This window comes from Anas acuta, chromosome 3, assembly GCF_963932015.1.
Source record: "Anas acuta chromosome 3, bAnaAcu1.1, whole genome shotgun sequence".
NCBI lineage: Eukaryota > Metazoa > Chordata > Aves > Anseriformes > Anatidae > Anas > Anas acuta.
Window position 1 is genome coordinate 90,673,986 of NC_088981.1, and position 20,879 is coordinate 90,694,864.

Below are 20,879 nucleotides of genomic sequence, written 5' to 3' on the forward strand. Positions count from 1 at the left end.
ACTTTAGGAATTCAGCTGTTTGTTTTTTTTCTAAAAGATGACTATGTTCATTATAGTGTATATGAGAGATCATACGTGTTTCATGAGGAGAAACACTGGACACAGAAGTTTCTTTAGATCAGCAGAGCCCAGCCTGTTAGAACCAATGGCTGAAAGCTGTAACCAAACCCTCTGAACGGATAATGAAACAAATAGCTGTAACCGTGATGGGGGCCATCATTCCCAGGTCCTCAAATCAAAAATATCAAATAACCTGATAAAATACTTAATTATTTCTTGAAATATATAATTATTTCTTACTGTAATGCATTCTTTTTTAAATGAGTCTGTGAATCAGAAAATATCTGTATTGGCTGATTAAGATATAAACAAGTTATTATCAACAGCTAATAAATGGGCTTCTCTGGGGAGATGCTAAGCAAATTCTATTTTCTTTTTCTAGAGGGAATGGGGATTGTGTAAAGCTGTAATATTAAGTAATGCAATACTAGAAAGATACATCATCCTTCAAGGGACCTTGGTTCTAAAGTTAATAAAACAGTCTTATCCCTGTAACTACTTGATTGAAGCAGAAAAACAAATATATTTACCAGTGAAAGAAACATTAATTCCCCTCCATAATTCATATAAATATTTTATAATTACCTAATTTCTAAAAAAAAGCTAAATTGATTATAAATAGTTTATGTTTTTATTTTCTGTATCTGTAACCTGCAGGACCATTTAATCATATCCTGTCTGACTCTTGCTTTGCAGTACTGTAGATATGCAGTGCATCAGTGCCCCCTGCAGCCTTGAAACATTACTATAACGTAAGATTTTGATCTTTGTTCAAGTAACTATTGAGAAGAATAGCTCGACAGCTTTGAATCCTGCGATATTCTTTTTCCTTTTCTTTTCTTTCCTTTTCTTTCCTTTTCTTTCCTTTTCTTTCCTTTTCTTTCCTTTTCTTTCCTTTTCTTTCCTTTTCTTTTCTTTTCTTTTCTTTTCTTTTCTTTTCTTTTCTTTTCTTTTCTTTTCTTTTCTTTTCTTTTCTTTTCTTTTCTTTTCTTTTCTTTTCTTTTCTTTCCTTTCCTTTCCTTTCCTTTCCTTTCCTTTCCTTTCCTTTCCTTTCCTTTCCTTTCCTTTCCTTTCCTTTCCTTTCCTTTCCTTTCCTTTCCTTTCCTTTCCTTTCCTTTCCTTTCCTTTCCTTTCCTTTCCTTTCCTTTCCTTTCCTTTAATTTTCTTTTCTTTAATTTTCTCTTCTCTTCTCTTCTCTTCTCTTCTCTTCTCTTCTCTTCTCTTCTCTTCTCTTCTCTTCTCTTCTCTTCTCTTCTCTTCTCTTCTCTTCTCTTCTCTTCTCTTCTCTTCTCTTCTCTTCTCTTCTCTTCTCTTCTCTTCTCTTCTCTTCTCCTTCTTCCTTTAAAAGTGAAATCACAGCTCTTGGGTAGGGAGAGAATGCTTTAGAAATTTAACCTTAAAATATTGACAGATTTTTATAGGCATGTTCATTAGAAATAAATATATATATATATATATTTACTTTTTTTTTTTTTGAAGAACTGGTATATAAAAAGCAGAAAGTAGAAGCATAAACAATTCATAACATACGTGTAAACTTTCCCATTTAATAGTTTACAAAAAGAAACAGTCTCTCAGAAGATCATATTCCGCAGCACACAGAATGTTCACAGTACGTTGAAATCCCTGTTTAATCTTTGCAAACCTGCAGTAGGTATTCATGTACACTTTGGGCGATTCACACAAGACCACATGTATGATATAAAGATAAGCCTGGGTTTTGTGTCCTCTCCTTCAGCTCCTTCTCATATCCTTCTCAAGTTATTGGTAAATATATACAGAAACAATATTAGTTCTGCGTTTGAGGATTTCTTTTGAAGCTGTGAAGTTTACAGGAAGCAGTATTTTGCTGTAGCAACAGTGGAAATCTTAGGTAATTTATTTATGTATGGGAAAATAGAAGGATTTCAGTTTCTAAGACCCAGAGCTGTTAAAATTGCAAGCACTGTCAAAAAGAGTATAAACACATAATGGAATTGAACTTAAAAAAAAAAAAAAAAGAGAGAGAGAAAGAGAAACAAAACAAAAGTCTGTCTCTGTGCTGTGCAGGAACGTATTAAGATGTACGTGCTCCAGACCAGCTCTCTGAAGCCAGACTTCATCATTTGTCCTCTCTCCAAGCACTGTTAAATTAAAAGTCCGACAGGAGAAGATGCTACACTACTTGTACCCATCCAAGACCCTATTGACATAACAGTGTAACCTAGCACTTCTTAACCCTCAAAAACATTCCTTATTTAAATAACCAGATGTAATATGTAATTTTTATGGCTGTAAGGAGCAATGCTGAAGGCCAAATGACATTAGCCTATTGAAAATGCAGTCATTTCTTAGAATTAACTGCCTAATATATTTCATTTACATTATAAAATTGAATAAGCATTGTATGAAAATGAAGGGAAGTGATTAGACTCCTGAATTTCTGGGCACTATAAACACAAGTGTGTATCATTAACTGGCTCCAACCATTTACCAATTATTGAATCCATTTCATAACCCATTTCCTGTCCTTATTTCTTGTTTGGAAACTGCTATGCATTTTTTCAGTGGTTCACACTGATAACTAAGCTTCTCCATTGAAGCCGTGATAATGCTGTCATTATTGCTCTCCCAATTCTAAGATTTTGCTAAACTGGAGTTCCTTTCTCTTGCTAAATATGAAGTCATACACATGCTGTGACCTTGAATAGTTCAAAGGTTTAGAAAAGATTGGTTTAGGCTAAAACATAGTAAAAGTAAGTGCTGTTCTTTGCAGTAAAGGGTTGTGATTCATAACGAATGCTTTAGCATATGTTTTAAATATCTAAAAATGATTTGAGCTGTTTTTCTGTTATACAATCAAAACATACATGATTTTAAATGCAGCATAGTGACCAGAAATAGGAATTTGTTTTCACTCATCAAAGTGAAAATTTTCACTCATCAAACTGATCAAAATTTGTTCAGTTCCATCTCTAGTCAATGAAGAAAGGCAGTCACCTATCTTAGAGTGGGATGAACTGGAGATGCCTCTCTGTGTAGATATATACTGAGGGAATCAAGATGATCAACTTATGCAAGCTCCTAAACTCTTAAATAATGTTTGATGAAGTGAATTCTATCCCAAGACTATTATTGGCAGATGAGATGTATTCAAATATTTAGGAGGGAAAGAGCTATTTTAAAGGCTATCTAAAATGACATTTTGATGTCTTCGATATGGAAGGAAAAAGAGGCTGAGCATGAGGTCATAAGTGCTGAACATGTTAATTACTATTTTATTAGTTCTTCTTGTCACTGCTGTCATTATCACTGTTACAGCATTTGTTCATTCTCAAGTAAAGTGAGAATACTCACTGCAGAAAAGTGTTGTGGCCAAAATTTAAACAATTCTCCAATCATGTGAAAGAAAAATACTCGAAGATTTAACAACTTTCCCTTAGGAAAATCCCATTAATGTGAACATAACTTTGTTTAGTGTACCCTTACGGTCATTCCATATTTATGTGAGGAAGAAGGAAAAGACATCTACCTGCACTGCCTCTTACACTGGGACACTCTAAAATATGATGCTGGAAAAAAAGAAGAAAGAAAAAAAAAAGGGGGGGGGGGGGGGGGGGCTAAATTTGTTAACATTAATGGGCAGCAAATAATTGGGGATGGGGGAAAATGGGACACGAATATCCAAAACTGAACTTCTGAACTCTCAGACAGAAGCCTCCTAGTTGCCAGCTGCAATCAGTATGAGATGGTTGTAAATTTTGATAATGTCTGGACTGAACAAACAAACATGGCACATACTGAAACCTCCAGTTAATAAAGAGGCATGAGATAAAAGAACCGATTAGGCAGCTGATCATGCATACACAGAGAGACTTTAGGTTGGGAAAAATGATTGGGAAAGTGGTTCTGGAGAGAAGAGAGTGCTGAAAAATAAAGCTCCTGAAAATAAGTAGTCTTGGAAAGAAGAAGAGGGCCAGGAAAGAAAGATCCTGGCTAGAGGAAAGATTCTGGAAGTGGGAAGATGCTGAAGTTCACAGAGGTGCATGGAGACGAATAGGGGATGCACAGAGACCATGGCCAAAACCACTCAAGACGAGTAACTGCAAGCAGAAGCTAAGCACGAAATGACATGACTTCCCACCCAAGCTTCCTAGGTCAGCAGCAGCCTCCCTGCTGGGAAAGGAAATGGAGACCTAATGAATGTGATGGCGATGAGGGAGCAAGGGAGTATGTGAGATAATCACGTAGGGGAAAAGCCCTAATCTCATCAGTTATTAAGTACGCCCCCATATCCAGATCCACTGTGGATTGTTGTTTACTCTCTCACCTGTGACAGATGCATTACTGAATATAAAATCGTTTTTTCCTCATAGGAAAATACTACATAAAGGACTGTAATTTTGTTTATATCTGATCTGTTACATTGTTAAATACTATTTAGGAAGCTTTTCAACAGTGTATTTTTTTACTTTATCTGTTAATACCATTCGGATTTTTGACCTGTCATATTTACACTATTCTTCCTTATGCACTGAATGGAAATGCAGCAATGTTTTAATTAAATGCCAGATTACTGATGAGTAAATGATGTTTGTATTTATGCATGCCAGCCATTCAGCACCATTAAGATATAATTAGAAATTAAATCTGGAAGAAAGGCTTAATAATACATAATAGTACTCTGCATTTTTAACTCATTCTCTACTAATAATTTCTACATACCTGTCTCATCTTGCTTCTAGGCCAGCTCTCATGGCAATTTCAGCAGTGTTTGGTGCAGAATGCCTTTTTATATTCCCATCCCTCTCTAGTCACACACTCTTTGAATAGCATAATACTTTCTAGCCAGCAATCTTAATTGATATTTATAAAGCAATGTAGGCCTCCCCTCATTCTATTATGTAGGCAAGAATGATTGTCAGCACATGGGGAAACTAATACACAAAGAGATTAAGGACTCTATCTATGAAAATGACTTAGATGCCTAAGCTATTCTCATGTGACAATAGCTCAAAACAAAGTATATACTCTCAAAACTGTGTTTTGTCTGTAAAGTAATTGGGGTGCACTGAAGTTCCAGCCTACCAACATGTGAGTTTCTGTGCATTTCTGTAAGCACCTTGATTCTCATGAGAGTTCACCTCCTTCCTGCTAGGATCTGAGAGTGCCCCTGCTTGTCCTTCACAAGTGTATCTCACATGGGGCAAGACCTACTAGAAGAAATAAAACTAACTTTGGTACATACCTGTTCTCCCTTCTTACTATGATCAGTGATAAGAGGGCTGTTCCAGTTTATCAGGTACTTGATCTCAGTTGTGTACTCAGCTTGATGGAGTTATTAACAGTCCACTATCAGAAATGCTGTAAGTACTCCCCAAACCAGTCCCTTGGTCTGTTATTTCTTGCATTGAGTGAGCATCCATTGGGTTGAATGACTTGGGTTGAATAGGAAAAGTGTTTGAATATGGTTCTCCATCCATTCGGTTAGAATATTCCTCTTGGATTTTTCCACTGTATCAATCATGCTTTAATATACCTTTTGAAACACCTTGTTTTCTTCCTGGTGAAGCAGGGCTGTAGGCATCTGGAGAATCTTCACTGTAGGCAAAAAACAAAGGCTTGGCTACTACAGCTCTGAGAATTACGATTTGGAGGTCTTCCCTGAGTTAAATTGTTACATAGGAAATCACTTGCACATCCAGGATGAAGATGTGATTCTGCTTTATCCCTCACAGATACTTTGTGCAACAGTACTATGCCATAGATAGATCTTCCATTTTGAAGTCTAAAGTATCAGTGTCATCAGTGAGCTGGGAGAAAGTGTGTATCCCTTGAAGCTAGATAGAAGCTTTGGTAAACAGTAGTGATTCTGTTCTGGAATTACAATAATCTAGAAAGCTCTCACAGCTTCTCTGTTATGGGAACTCAGTTTACCTGGTAAAATTTACTCAGCCATTTAGGATTGGGACAGAGAGGTTATATTCTAATTGCAGAGCTTCTTCAGAAGGAGAAGTACAGTGCCACGTTAAAAATAATATTTTCTGATCTGCTGAGAAAAGCACTGAAGAGAGAATGAAAGTATTTATCTTGTTCAGAAACAATAGTTTCAAGAAGAAAAAAAAAGTTGCAAAAAACAACAGAAAGATACCATATTTGGGCACTAAGTGCTGTGTTTTGTTTTGTTTTGTTTTTTATTTTTATTTTTATTTTTTGTTGTTGTGTTGTTTTTTTTTTTTAAACAGCAGCTAAGTGATTAAATTAGGAATAAGTTCTCTAACTGTGACTATTGACTAAATGTAGAACACAAAGCTGAAGTTCAGACAGATTTAAGATTTGCTTAAACTTCAGAAAGTTCGAGATTTGCACATTGGTCCACTCAGTGCTGAGTGGTTTTGATTGCTCTCTTTTTTCTGAATTTAATGTTTGGATGGCAGAAAGTCGAAGGGGGCTTAAAAAGGAGAACGAGGAAGCCTATGAGACAGCAAAACCGAACCAAACCAAAGATCAGTGTGAGCAATTGACAGATTCGATACTCACTTCTGCATGCAACCTTTGACATTGTTCCAGGTGAAAGAGCAAGGACTGGATTTGGTACAGAAATTCAGTTCTAGAAAAAATATTATTTGTCATGTCCTAACCTTAGAACTTTTTTTTTTTTTTTTTAAATATCATCAAAGGAAGCCTCCCTCATCTGAGGAAGACTCACTTCAATACCTTGTTTAGGAAGGTTTTGATATTACCGTTTCAACATAAAGTGTTGCTGCAAATTGTCTGTCACATTAACTTGCATATTTCTCTGTTTTTTGGCCTATGGAATCTACATGCCTTAAAGCAAATAGTATGGGAGTATCTTTTAGTACACGTGTTTCCTTCTCTTCCATATCAGTTTCCATACTTGACTTTCCTTCCCATATCTGACAATGCTATGCATACTGTGCATCCTGGAGTTTGATTTTTTCTTTGGATTTGCAAACCAAGCCTTCATAAACTTCACTCTGTCAGTTAATTGCCTTTTCACGTTCTTGGCTGCATTTTATGTCAAAAATATTATTTGCACTGCTAAGAGTTTGCACCATTAAATGAGATGCTGTGTGTGCAAAAGCAGTTGCAAATGATGTTATACCAACTGAGAATTTTTAAATGGAAAGCTGTAACTACAGTATCTCTGAGTTCTGCTGCCAAATGTTGTGCCTGGTAGGAGGGAAAAGCTGGGCTCATAGCCTGGAACATACCTTGAGAATTGAATTTTTCAAAGATACATGCCTGATTGTAAGTTCTCTTCATACTTTATTAGGAAAACAGACATCTAGTGCTCACAAATCAAACAAAAAAGCTGAGATTGGTGAGGAAATATGATTCAGATATGAACTGCTGAACAAAAATAATCCCTCTCTAGTAATCTCTTCAATTGTTTTCTCACCTTAATGTGACGAGTGATTTAAGTGATTTCTCCAGTAAGGTGAGTGTGCAGTTGTACTGTTCTCTGGATTCATGGAAATCAGTGAGCTGTCATTTAGAATACTATTCTTGACATGGTTGCGAATACTGAAATAAACAGTCTGTAAAAAAGTTTTGTTTATTCTTGCAAATTACATGCAAGGTATTAGGTTTTTATTCCTGTTAAAGTTGACATTTCTCTGAAGTGCAGTTGTTTTCAGTTTCATAGGGTTTTGAAATTATATTCTACCATGCATGCTAATGCCCTTGAAAAATCTTTCTTTTGGCTCCAAAATCTAAAACATTTGCTTACAATAATATTCTGTAACAGCTCAGCCAAAATGGCATGTACACACATCTCCAAAATGAAAATTGCAAATAAAAGCAGTTGCTTCCCAGGACAAATTACTTTATTGACAAGCTAAAAATACAAACTTTCTTATCACACTCATATCAGATAAGGCTAAATCCATTACTTCAGTAATAAAATGTTAAGTGCATAAGTACCAGAAGATACAGGCAGTGCAGATGTTATCATATCATTGGCACTCCCATGCCACTGCATGTCTCATCAACCTGCTTCATAGAAAAATGTCAGAGTGCTTCTGCAGACATGGCTTCCATCAACCTGATAATGAATTACTTTGGGGACAAGTCTACTCTCTTTGCAGGTCTCAGTTCGAAGTCCATTTTACAGCTGCTAAAACTAAAACTTCCTTGCTAAAACTAAACGAATAAATAAAAAATAAAATGTTTTTTATTGCATTTAGGTGGGATTTCTTGTGTTTCAGATTGTGTCCATTGCCCCATCTCCTTAGTGGCCACACTAAGACTCTGGCTGCATCATCTCCTCCACCCCCCCACCACAGCTATTTATTATTGATCCCCCTGAGCTTTCCCTTCTCCAGGCTGACCAGTCCCACCTCTCTCATTCCTTCATCATCATCTTAGTGGCCCATCACTGGACCTGCCCTAGGAAGTCTATGTCTCTGTTCTGCTGGGGGACGTAGAACTGGACACAACACTCTAGATGTGTCTCACCAGCACTGAGAAGAGGGGAAGGATCACCTCCCTCATGTCACTGATGATTTTCTTCCTAATGCAGCCAAAGAGGCTGTCAGCCTTCTTTGCTACAAGGCCACATTGCTGGCTCACGATCAGCTTGATGTCCACCAGGACCCCCAGCTCATTTCCTGCCAAGCTGCTTTCCATCTGGATGGCCCCAGCACGTACTGGTGCCTAGGGCTGTTCCTTCCCAGTTGATGTCACCCCCTCCCCAGTGGGGCCTTAGCCAGAGCTGGAGCCAAAGCAAGGCTGCAGCAGCCACTGGCCCTGGTGGAGGGCCTGGACCAGCAAAACCCAGCTCAGGCCATGGCCAGACTGAGCCCCTGCACAGCCTGGCCAGCATTCAGACATCAAGGGGATTCTCCTGGTAAGGGTTCTACATACTGGGCAACAATCCTGTGTGACTTTCCTAAGCAATAAGTGATGTAATCCAGTGATGGGCTTCCATTAAAACTGTCTACATAGGCCAATGTTTGCTGTGTAGAGTACCAGGTCCTGATATACGTCTAGGTGTTTTTTGCCACAGGTTTTTTTCTGCTGGGAAGTAGAGGTTGGTGCATAACTGTGAGTCTGATCTTAAAAAACTATGATCCATGATCAGTTGTCAGATCCCTTTTTCATGTCTTCATATTTGATAGATAATTAGTAAATCAATAGATTTTATACCAGCCACTGCAGCAAGTTTGACATGAAATAAATTGCCTTTAATTTTCCACTAATGACAGCTGTTTGAATTCAAAGTGTAATTATTTATGAGACGTTTTGGTCTATTTTAAAGACCGTAGGTCTTTGTCTTTACAATGTTAAGAAATATTATTATGCCTGGTATACTTCTAATGTTGTTAGGCTCAGACTGCTTGGGAATGCATCATGACTGGTAATATAGCAGGTAGCAAATGAAAATAAATAACAGACAGGCTTAATGGAAATGTGATTGATGGTTTATATAAAGTTAAAATTGTACACAAGAAATCAAGGTAACAATCAAGAGTCTGACAGAAATGAGGAATTTGCATACTTTATAATCCCGGCATAAGAATCACTGGGTTTAGTCAGTCCTCTTTTTTTTTTTTCCTTTAAACATTGTAACTGCTCCTGATTTTGTAATTTTTATACTGTTTCTTCAGGGACTTTTTAATAACCACAATTTTCAGTTTTCACAATTTTCAAGAATCTACAAATGTTTTCGAAACAGCAAGCTACTGGAGTATCCATATAACAAAATCCATGAGGGCTTTACTTCCTTGCTTTGATCAGAACATGGGGATATTAATTTTGGGAAATAGTAATAATATCCAGGCTATTTTTCAACTGTTTTACAAGTTCACCTATTTTCTCAGTTCACACGTATGAGGCATATTTTCCTAAAATGGCTGGTGTACACAGTAACATCTCAAAAAAGTCTGCTTACAGTGAAGCAAAGCCAAGAACGCAAGGTGACATTTTTGTTAACATTTTCATCCGTAGCATCCCTAACTCCTTGCACTCTTACCTTCAGCCCCTTTTTGAAAAGAGAATGAGAGCTCAGGGGAGTGGGTGTGTGCTTTTGATTTAACAACAGAACATTAAGTATGATCCCCAAGTGCTATAGTATAGTAGCATAGTCCTGCTATTCAGGTGATTGTACATCTCCCTAAGTGGTGAAGAATGTAATATTAAAAAAATAAAAAAATAAAAAATTTGCACTAACATCTATATTTAGACAAGCATTTCAAACTTCCATGTACTCAGCTATGAAACACAAGGTTAGAGGCCTCTAAAGCTCAGCTGTTTGAGCTCAATTCAAGATTAAAAACAATGTGTTGATGCTTGTAGCAAGTTACAAGATCTTTTGTGCATCATTGACCTGAGAGGCAGCAACAGGTTGGGAAATTTAAAGGGAAAAAAAAATGTGGCCTTGTTGTGTAGTATCAGTGAATCAAGTTTTTCCTGATTTATTTTTATTGCACATTGTCAAAGCTTCTAACACCTCAATTACTACATTACTTTAAACACTTCCTGGTTCTGTATTCAAATAAATGTTTTAGTTAAACTGTGTTGAGTCGAGGTCATTACTAATTCATAGCAGCTTGAATGGATTGTGAGTGCAGCTGCAGATGTTTGCCCCATTGGCAAGCCCAGGCAAACTCTGCTCTGCTTTTGCAGTAAAAGAGCGAGCTGCAGGGAGCCTGGAAGCAGGGCTGGCACCATCTTGAAGCAAAACATCCAAAACAACACAGCAAGGCCTGACACCCTGAGAAAAACTAGCAAATGAACCAGGGAGAAATCAACCTGCCAAGTAGCTTTTCTTTATTTCTTCTCTGCTGATTAGAATGTCAACCAAAAAATGAAGCTAGGCTGCGTTATTTGTGCTCATAAAATTTCATTCAAAATACACTCCTGTGGTTCTATTTTAGAGAGAAATAGTAGCCTCTGTAGTTGGAAATCATAGCTTCCAATGCAAGAAAGCATGACTTGCTACATTTAGGGAGATACCCCTCTCATTCAGTATTTTACCCCTGACAACAGCTGTGACCTGATTCAGAGGTAAATTTTGTAATGGTAGTCTACAGATTATATGCCATTAGAGCAATAGTCTTTCTAATAGTTAGTAGTAAGTGCTTAAGTTTATGCCCGTGTTCTTCCCAGAGTTTTTGTTAGTTTTTATTGTTTGTTTTTTTCCAAACAGAAATATTAATCCAAATTCCCAGTAATAGCTCCCCAAAAGACCCAAATGATTCTTCTGTATATGTCTGATTCTTTATGTAAACCTACTGTTAATTCAGAGTTTATCAAACATTTAGTTGTGTTTTGTGTTTTTTTTGGGGGGGAGGGGGAAAAAGTAATATTTTTAATTCATGATCGTTATGTATATCTGAGGGGAGGGTGTCGAGAGGATGGAGCCGGTCTTTTTTGAGTTGTGCTTGGCAACAGGACTAGAGGCAAAGGGCACAAACTGAAGCTCAGGAGGTTCCAGCTGGTTAGAAGAGGGCCCTTCTGTACTGTGTGGGTGACAGAGCACTGGAACAGGTTGTGGAGTCTCCTTCTCTGGAGATACGCAAAACCGGCCTGGATGCCATCCTGCGCAATGTGCTCCAGGCGATCCTGCTCGGCAGGGGGGTTGGACTAGATGATCTTGAGAGGTCCCTTCCAACCCCAGCCATGCTGTGCTTCTGTGTAATCTCAGCAGGTGCCTCAGCAGTTGTAATTTGCTGTGCTAGCCTGGTAGAAGATAACAGACACGGCAGTGCACCCTTAATGCTGCTCTGAATGGACTGGCCCATATTCAGATCATGTTAGTTATTTCCCTTAGGAGAAGAGAATGGGTATAAACCCAGAAATTTCTTTGTTGTAATAGTATTCATATAAATAGAAATACTGTAATTCTGTGAATGTAAATAGGAATAATCAGGAAATCACTTATTTTTCTTAGATTTCTGAGCCTCTTATCAGCAAGTCCCCAGTCTCTGATATCTTTTTAGCATTTATTTTCAGTCTTGCTGTTATCTGCTATCTTTTTGGATGCTTTTCTGTCACAGAAAGTGGATGACTTAATCGTCTTGAAATCCCTGTATCCTCGTTTCTAACAACCAGTGTGTGTGGTTTGGGTTTCTTATGCTTTGCATTATGTCACTCTTTATTCAAAGTATTTCTGAACACTTGCTTATCTTCGTCTTTTTTTTTTTTTTTTTTACTTATTTTTAATGAAGAACTATCACCAAACCTCCTTCATAACCTTATTTTCTGTTTTTGTTTTGATAGAGCATAATGGCAAGGAGCAGAGACTTCTATGTGCTATAAAATTTCCAAGCATGCAATATAAAGATGGCATTCCTTAAAAATTGCAGTAAGATATGAAAGTCTAGTTAGGTGCCTAAAGAGAAATTTATGACCAGATGTCTTTGGGTATCTGAGTTCACATTTACAGCATCTATGTAGGGCATAAAGATGTATTAGAGCTGGCTGTACTTAGTATAACCCAACATAGCCTTTTAATCTCCATAAAGTGTTTTATAAGAAGCATGACTGTGTGTTTCTGAAACTATTCTAGTTAGTCCTCTGCTTTCTGTTTATGCTTTAAACATGTCATTTGTGATTTGAAAGTTTTCTTTTTCATTTTCAATCTTTCATTCTTTTTTTTTTTTTTTTCAACATTCTTTTACCTGTTTGTATTAATGACATCCCATTAAGTTTCTGAGCACTGTAAGGTACTCTACTGTCTGTAAATCCCACAAACTTTATAAATATCTTGAACCTTTCATGCTGTTCATGAATGACTGATGGAGTGGGGCACTGGAAAAGAGTTTTAATAAAAAGCAGTTCTGGTTCTGATGAATTGCTTTGTCAAGCAAATGTAACTGACTAAATTTAGATGCAGTTTTACATCCTTCTGGAATTTTGTGAAACGGGGTCGGTAGAAAACAGAAGGTAGAGGCAGTCACAAAGTCATTTTTCATTTCAAAAATTTTTTCTTTACCATTTATATCAAATTTTGCTTATCGTTGATATGAATTCATGTCGTTACTGTGCAATATACAGAATACTTCCTTTTTGTAGTCAAGAGGTTAATGAAGCAGTCAGACTTCATAAAGAGTTTTGTACCTGTCATTCTTACCTCTCTGTAAGCCACATTTTAACACAAGTGATGGGGGGGCTATAACAAGCTGTTGTCTAAATTATGTTTAGGGAGCAGTAAGGGAGGGATTCCTCAGCTTTAAGACAGTTGCTGGAAGGGAAAAGAGTGTGCAGAAAGTAGGAGAGAGATGTTAGGGCTGGCACAGGTACAAAGAAGGGCAGCGTGAAGGTTTGGATCCCATAGCTAGAAGTGCTTAGTCTGCTAGTTACTGACCCTCATCCCCTTCCCTGCAGATCCGTAAGGATCATATCTTGCCAGAAGCAGAACTTCCCACACACCCATACCTGGGGATTACCTTGTTTCTCCTGGAAGAACACAAGGGGTTCCTATTTTCAAAGTATTTATACAACTAGAGGCCTTATTATAAACAGATCTTGCTTCCCAAATGTCTCCTTTTCTCTTCTACATCTCACTGCTCTCTAGCTATCTGTGGCAGTCTTTCTCTCTGCTTCGGTATCCCTTTCTAATGCTGCCTGTATCATCACTCTGCACATCTCTTCTACACTGTCACATAAGCCTTGTGCGCCTATTATTCTTTCCCTGGGCTCTGCTCCTTTTTCAATTGCTGTCCCTTTCTCTGAGTCCTATTAGATATTTACTTTGTCTTGAGTGATTTCTGTCCTTTCTCCATCCAGCTGCCTTTCCTTCCTGCCTGCCTTGCAGCATATATCATTGTATTCGTACAGGTTCTACATGTGCTATATTGATGATTCAGAGAACTTTTTTTTTTCAATAAGGAGCTATACATGCTATACATAATTAGACGTGTTACATTCTATTAGTTCATAATATGGTGAAGCTTGTTAGCACTTTATAAAACACAAATTCAAAAAAGTTAATTATTAAAATCAGTTTTCTTGTAGTCATGACTAAACAAGATATGTAAAAAATATGGAAGCAAGATTTAAGAAGATGATGTCTGGAATCCCATCACACCACTCTCTCCCCATCTACCTTGCTTCTGCAGTCACACTCAATTCTCAAGATGCATCATCCCTCTCAAACACTTCTTTTTAAGACATGCCTCAACTTCTATGATATGATGAAGCAGAAGATTTAGCTGATACAAGTACGGGTGACAAGGAGAGAGCAAAGTGTGCAGGAAGGACCAAGTTATTATTATTATTATTATTTAAAATAGGTTTATAATACCATTTTCACCAAAATAAATAAGAATTTGACCATTGATTTTTAATACATTCCCAGAAATGCTGACATCCCAGTGTGATGCTTATAAATCATTGTATGAAGTGTATATTCTCTATGTTCTTTTTTGGTCAAAACTTGACTACCATTTCCATTAAACCTAGTCTGCCTTTCTGTAATATGATTTTTTTGATGCAGCACTGAGACATAAGAGAAATATTCAGAAATCTGAAAATTACCAATGAAGTAAAAGCAGTAAGGTATTTTGTTAGATTACTTACATGAAATCTGAAAATTCAAGTTCTGTTCTGGAAAGAGCAGAACCTCTTGACCTTCATAAAATGAAGGAAGATTGTCTGTCTCTTATTTAAAATTTAGTGATTTTTTTTTTAATTGTGGAAGCATATTGGGTACCATATATTAATTAGCCATGAACCTTCTTGTGACTTTTGATTCTTTTTGCTTTGCCCCTATAATAGTAATTTTGTGTCACACATATAAATTGTTCTGGTTAGTAAATCAATAGCCTTAGATTTGAATGGTTTTAGCAAGCCACAATTTTGGCACTCTGGATGAAAACAAAAAGCAGTAATAAACAAAGCTGATAACTAGGACAAACAAGTGGCATTGCTAACTCATTTCTAGCCCTTGAGATAATAAAAATAACAACCTTGAGATAGAAAATAATTTAAAAGGAAGAAACGGCTTAACATATCAGTCTAGTAGTTAATGTGAGAGCTCAAAAGCTGAGGAGAGAAAGATAACGTCAGCTTGAACACGAAAATTTTGAGGGGGGAAGTGAAAAGAAAACTATTTCTCTTTTTGTTTCTCTTGTCCTCTCATGTATAGTTATTTATAACTAAATATAAAAGATAATATATTGTTGCACTGAGGCACTTTTCTTATGCATATATATGCTTAATCTACTTGTATGGAAGTCTTGTCTTCTAGAATGCCTCTTTACAAGAATTGGGAGCTTCAAGCAGTAAAATATTTAATAATACAAGCCTGTGTTTGCTAATCACTCCACTGTTGACTTCCACCAAAAAGGAATTATGACAGTTTGTACAAAATGTGCTATATGTATGGAGGTTATTTCTTGCTCCTACACAGGGAAAAACACCGTCATTATTTTTTTTGCTAGCTTTCAGGATAAGGACTTGATTTGGGATTTACTAATGCACTCGCATTTTCTTAAATATAGTCTGAATTCCTAAAAAAATAGCTACAGTTTTAAAATTAAGCTGAAGTGTGGTGGCAAAAGCAGGTCTTGAAATGCTTTGTTTTCATATTTTGTCTTTATCCTTTCAGGACTCCTGTACCTACACATCTGCCAACAGCATTCCCTACGGTTTCTTACGATATGGCGGAACTGCCTGAGCCTGTTGTGCCCTCTCCAAGTTCCCCTGAATTAGCATCCGTATGCCAGGAGGGACTGTGCCGCAATGGAGGAACTTGTCATCCCATCTCTCTGCCTAGTGGGGCCACCTCATTTCAGTGTGACTGCCCACTGCACTTCACTGGTCGGTTCTGCGAAAAAGGTAGTTGTGGCTCATTCTTTCTATATTATTTGTGAAATGCATGTCTTACGTTCCTTTGGAACAAGAAAAGGGGAAGAGTTAATGATCATTATGTTTCTCTGCTTTCCATCTGAGTTGGTGTGATAACTCCAAAGTATACTAGTTGAGGTATTTAGAATAATATTTTTGATGTGTGCATTAGTAAGAGTAACAGACTTGAATTAATGGGAAAAAAAATGTTATTTGTGCAAAACATTATTCACAGTTTTAATACATGGCTTGAAACCTAGTATTTCTGGAAGAGAAGAAAGTTAATTTATGAAAATAAGGACAATATTTCTTCAAAAGATATTTTTTTTAGCTTCTACAGATTGTTCTCTTTTTGCTACTGTACCTGGTCCTTTGTTGAAAAATACTTTTTTTTACTCTGAAGTACATTTATAATTCTATTGTATTACTACTCCTTATAGTGCACAGATTAATCAGATTAACATAATTTAATTAGAATTTAAATAAAATAAAATCTTTGGACAATGTTTGTTTCCTCGTAAAAATCAAGCCTATAAAATAACTAAACAATAACTGCTAAGTTTTCTCTTTAGTAATTCTAATTATTTTGCATTACCACATTTCAGAAAGTTGGTTTGTTGTTTTTTTTTGTTGTTGTTGTTTTTTTGATAGATATTATAGCTGTCTTCAGAAGCTGTTTTAACTTTTGAGTACAGTGGGTTATTAATGGTAGTGGATAATTCTCCTAGTATTAAATGTCATCTCTGGTGTACAGGAAAAGAAAGAAATGTCTAGATTGTGATTATATAATTGTAACATCCTCCTAATGAACTTCCCTGGGTATGAAATGCAGACAACTGGAGTTAAAAATGCCCTTTCCAGACTGCCAGTACAGCTGAGCTAATATCACCTAGTATTACTGTGTAAAAGTAGTACACTCGCTACATGAGAAAACAACCAATGACAGCCAGCTCAGAAAAATAATTGCAGTATGTATGTGTAGGTATCAGAGAATATTACACCTTTCAGGCTTTCCAAATTCTGTAATACATTAAATCATTTATATTCAGCTTTATCAACGTTAAAACTGAATTCTCTGGATATCTTCTATACAGTTCAAAACCCTGCAGTGTAAACCCAGTACAACTACCTTAAGAGCAGATTAAAAGCAGAGGACTACCACAAGATGTTACCATTGTAACTAAATCTCTGATGATTAGGACCAAAGCATCCTACTTTAGACACACTGGTAGCTATTCCATTTGGTAAAATCAGAATACAAACTTTAAAAAAAAATGTAGCAGGTAACTCCTTTTGAGAATATAACCTCAACTATACAATCATATAACCTTTTAATGGTTGAATGTCTAGTTTCTGTGAGATATCTTCTCTTTTTTTCTAAACTTGGAAGAGGTGCCATTTGCTTTGCAGAAGCTTGCAGGCATGCTTGATGAACAGATTTGAGCAGCGATCCATTTTTCTGCAAAGGATGTGTTTTAATAGTTCTGGCACTGAAAGAAAAGCATTTATCTTCTTTTTTTCTTCCCATTGTATGGAGGAGACAAATTAAGGAGTTCCTCTTTTCACAGAACTCTGCTTTTACACTACACAGCCTCACCTTTAATACACTGAATAGCTCCCTGCCTCATGCTTGGCACTCCTGGGTCAGCCCGGGCTGCGGTGTGTGACAGGCTTATTGGCAGCTCCCTGGAGCATCAGGTGCTGCCACGTTCTGTGCTCGTGTAGATCAGGATCAGATTTGATGTATTCTCTATTTAGTGGCTGAAAAGCAACTGTAGCATAATGTGATTTTATTTAGTCCTGACGTTTCTACAAGACTGATAATTTAATGTAAATGAGATGAGAAAACACCAAGTCCTGTCATTACAATGCTTTGAAGGTGAAGGTCTAGTTCTTCAAAAAGTGTGGGAAGAACTCATTATTGTAGAACATAATGCATTAGAACCCGTGCATTTGTTTGTCTTATATCTGGTTTAAGATGCATGACTTCATTTCTCGGAAGAAACTGTATATTTCTAATGGCATATGAGACCATCTCCTAGAGTTAAAGCAAGCGACTGTCATTATCTCACTTACGTGGTTTGATTTGGTAGTGTTACATTATATTCAATATTGCCTTTTCCTATTAGGTTGTTCCTTAACGAATAAAGTACAGCAGCTAGTTCTGCCCTTGTGAGAAATATGTTGAAGTCGGAAACATCATTATGGGTACATTAGGTATAAGCCAGGTTTCTTGTAGTGTTTTTACTCTGTTTAATCAGATACTTCTAAAATCTGTAATATGTTTAAATGGCAATTTTAAAAAGTAGAAATGTATTTCCATTTTTCCAAGATAATAGAAAATAATGTAGGCAAATCAGTGTATTTGCTAAAGTGAAATTGAAGGTATCAATGCTGGATGTATGCCAAAGTGAGTATTTAGTCTAAAGCATACATGTGAAACCATCTGAAGCCCCAGTTCCCTTTAATATTAGTTTCAATATTTTCCCTTTTTTTTCTTTTTTTTAACTATGACTTACCAAAGTTGCCTGGAAATGAGAAGTTGCTACAAGCTTTATTTTAAAAACTCTAATTTAAAATGCAGTGTAGAAAATTTGCCACCAGTGTAAATTAATCTTTATTACTGAGCAGTCATGCAACAGAAAGAAAGGATTGCATAAATAGGGAATACAGTGAAGGGTAACCCCAGATGTCATGGCTAAATACACCTTTCTTTTTCTTTCTGGATAAATAAGCTTTGACTTTAATATGCAGTGTGTATGTTCTTTCCTCCATGAAACAACTCCTTGTTAGCTAAGCTGTTTTATCTGCTTCATCGTGATTTCCCTACACACAAGTGAGAGAAGCATAATGTTTCTGTTCTGACATGACGGCAGATGGTTGTCTATTACGGTAAAGTTCATAGTGGTAGGTTTAGAATATCACTGTCTTGCATGCACAAAGAAAGTATGACTCTGACTGCTAATTATATGATTAACATTTTTAAAGTCTCCAAATTTTTTTAGTATTCTGTAAAAGTTTTATAAATTGTTCAATCAAAGAATATTTAAATGCCGTATGTTAAAACCAGGAAATCATCTGTTTAATTTGATATTTTGCCTGTGTATGTGCTGTACATTACTTAAAGGTCAACTCCTTTGGCAAAGCTGCAAAACCAGGAGCAAAGTGGGAGGCTGTTAAAGGCATTTATCTTTTACCGGTCCAGCCTTGAGATTTTGCTGCATTTATTCCCTGAGACACACTTGTTGAATACCTGATTTATTGAGTAATAATGGTAATACAACCTTAAACATTAAAGATTTATTTTACTAGCAGTTCTTCTATAATTTTTTCATAACCTAACATTTCTGACTTGCATTGTTGACTAATATCACTGAAGTCAGACTTTTTTTGTGTGTTTGTTTTTGAAAATAAATGTAGTTGGTCCAGGTTCCATGAGGCAATGATTTCAATCATATTTAGTAGCATAGAATCTCATATCTGTAGTAGGTTGAAGATCTACTTATCTCCTCAATAATGTTTATACTGTGTACATGGGGTTTTAAACAAGTCTGTAACTATTTACAACATTTAAAAAAAAAAAAAAGGCTTAGGAAATGGAAATCATATACAGAAGTGTGTGTGAGGAAGGGCAGTTCTTCATGCTTGCTTTTCTCTCTACACTCAAGTCTCAGTCTGAGGTACCCAGCAAGAAAAACACGATGTTTTTACTCCCATATCCTCTCTTTTTCCAGAATTCAAGTGCTATTTTACCCATTTTCTCCTCCCTCGGAGTGATTCCTAAACCTGAAAGACTCTGTGAGCAGAAAAAGATAATGTGTTCAAGGACATGTATTAACTCTGACCACTGAAACGTGTTTACCAGCCAGGTTTTGGAGTCTCCCTTCTGAAGGACTTCAAAAGTCATCTGAGCATAGTCCTGGACAACTTGCTCCAGGTGGCCCTGCTTGCACAGAAGGGTTTGGTCTGGATAACTGCCAGAGGTCTGTTCCATCCTGTCCTGTTCTGTGATTCTGTGAACTGCATACATGTATAATTAATTTGATGCCATAAACTAGAGCCAATGTCTAAACTTGTATCTATTGATTTAGTGCAAAACACATTTATTTGTGTATTTACATACACAAAACAAACAAACAAACAAACAAAAATAGATCAAATGGCAACACGAGTTTTAACTTCAGATTTTGAATGTTTTTTAAAGTATGAGTTTAAAAATTAAGAGCAAAGTAGGACAGAAAAAAAAGTAGAATTCAGCCAGAAGTTAAATAACATTGTGTGTTGTATATTGCTTTGATACTCTAGTTGCCTGTATAGCATGTTGTGTGTACGAAATGGCTAGCTTTTCCCATATGGTTTATTTAATAAAATAAAATTCAACAGAAATACTATTTTTGTGAGCAATGTAAAAAGGAGTTATCTAATTAGCTTTAATGCACTCAGTACTTTCACTCATGTATATAATCTTGCACTCTGAATACAGGACTACGCAAACCTTGTAAAGTATAACTTGATAACAATACTTAATATTTTTCTGCTTTGCATCTGTAAGTAATCACATAGTGATACAGTGGGGGAGCAAACAACACAAAGCTTTTTGTCACCTTCATGATTTTGACTCTGTAGTAAGAGATTTTATCAGAATTCAAATTGCAATTGTAAAGTAGTATTTCACATATGAACTAAAATATTGTATCTGTTTAGTGTATCTTCTCTGTAAATGTAATGGGTAAAAATCTGATTTTATGTACTCCAGTTACCACTTCCAGTGATGTAGGTGGAATATCCAGCTATCACTGAACAAAGTGGTGAGTTCACTCTAATAACCTGGGCCAGGCAAGTTTAATGAGCTGATCAACGGACCAGAGGATTCTCATGGCCAGAACAACTCCCAGATGTTCACATGGGAAACAAAGTTTAACAGGAAGCTGTATCTGCCCTTCCATCTTGCAGCCTTTTGACTTTCTTCCTCCTCGTTCAACTGTTGGTCTCTTCTGTTTTGCTTTCCTTGAGATAAGTCTGAC

At 36.5% G+C, this 20,879-nt stretch overlaps 1 protein-coding gene across 1 annotated transcript in view; it reads left to right on the forward strand.

Annotated features, from left to right (window-relative positions):
- Positions 1-20,879, forward strand: part of EYS (eyes shut homolog) — an 830,760-nt gene that overhangs the window by 604,543 nt on the left and 205,338 nt on the right. The window contains exon 36 of the mRNA XM_068678264.1: positions 15,617-15,846. Coding sequence (XP_068534365.1) covers positions 15,617-15,846 — 230 coding nt within the window. The remainder of the gene's footprint in view (positions 1-15,616; positions 15,847-20,879) is intronic.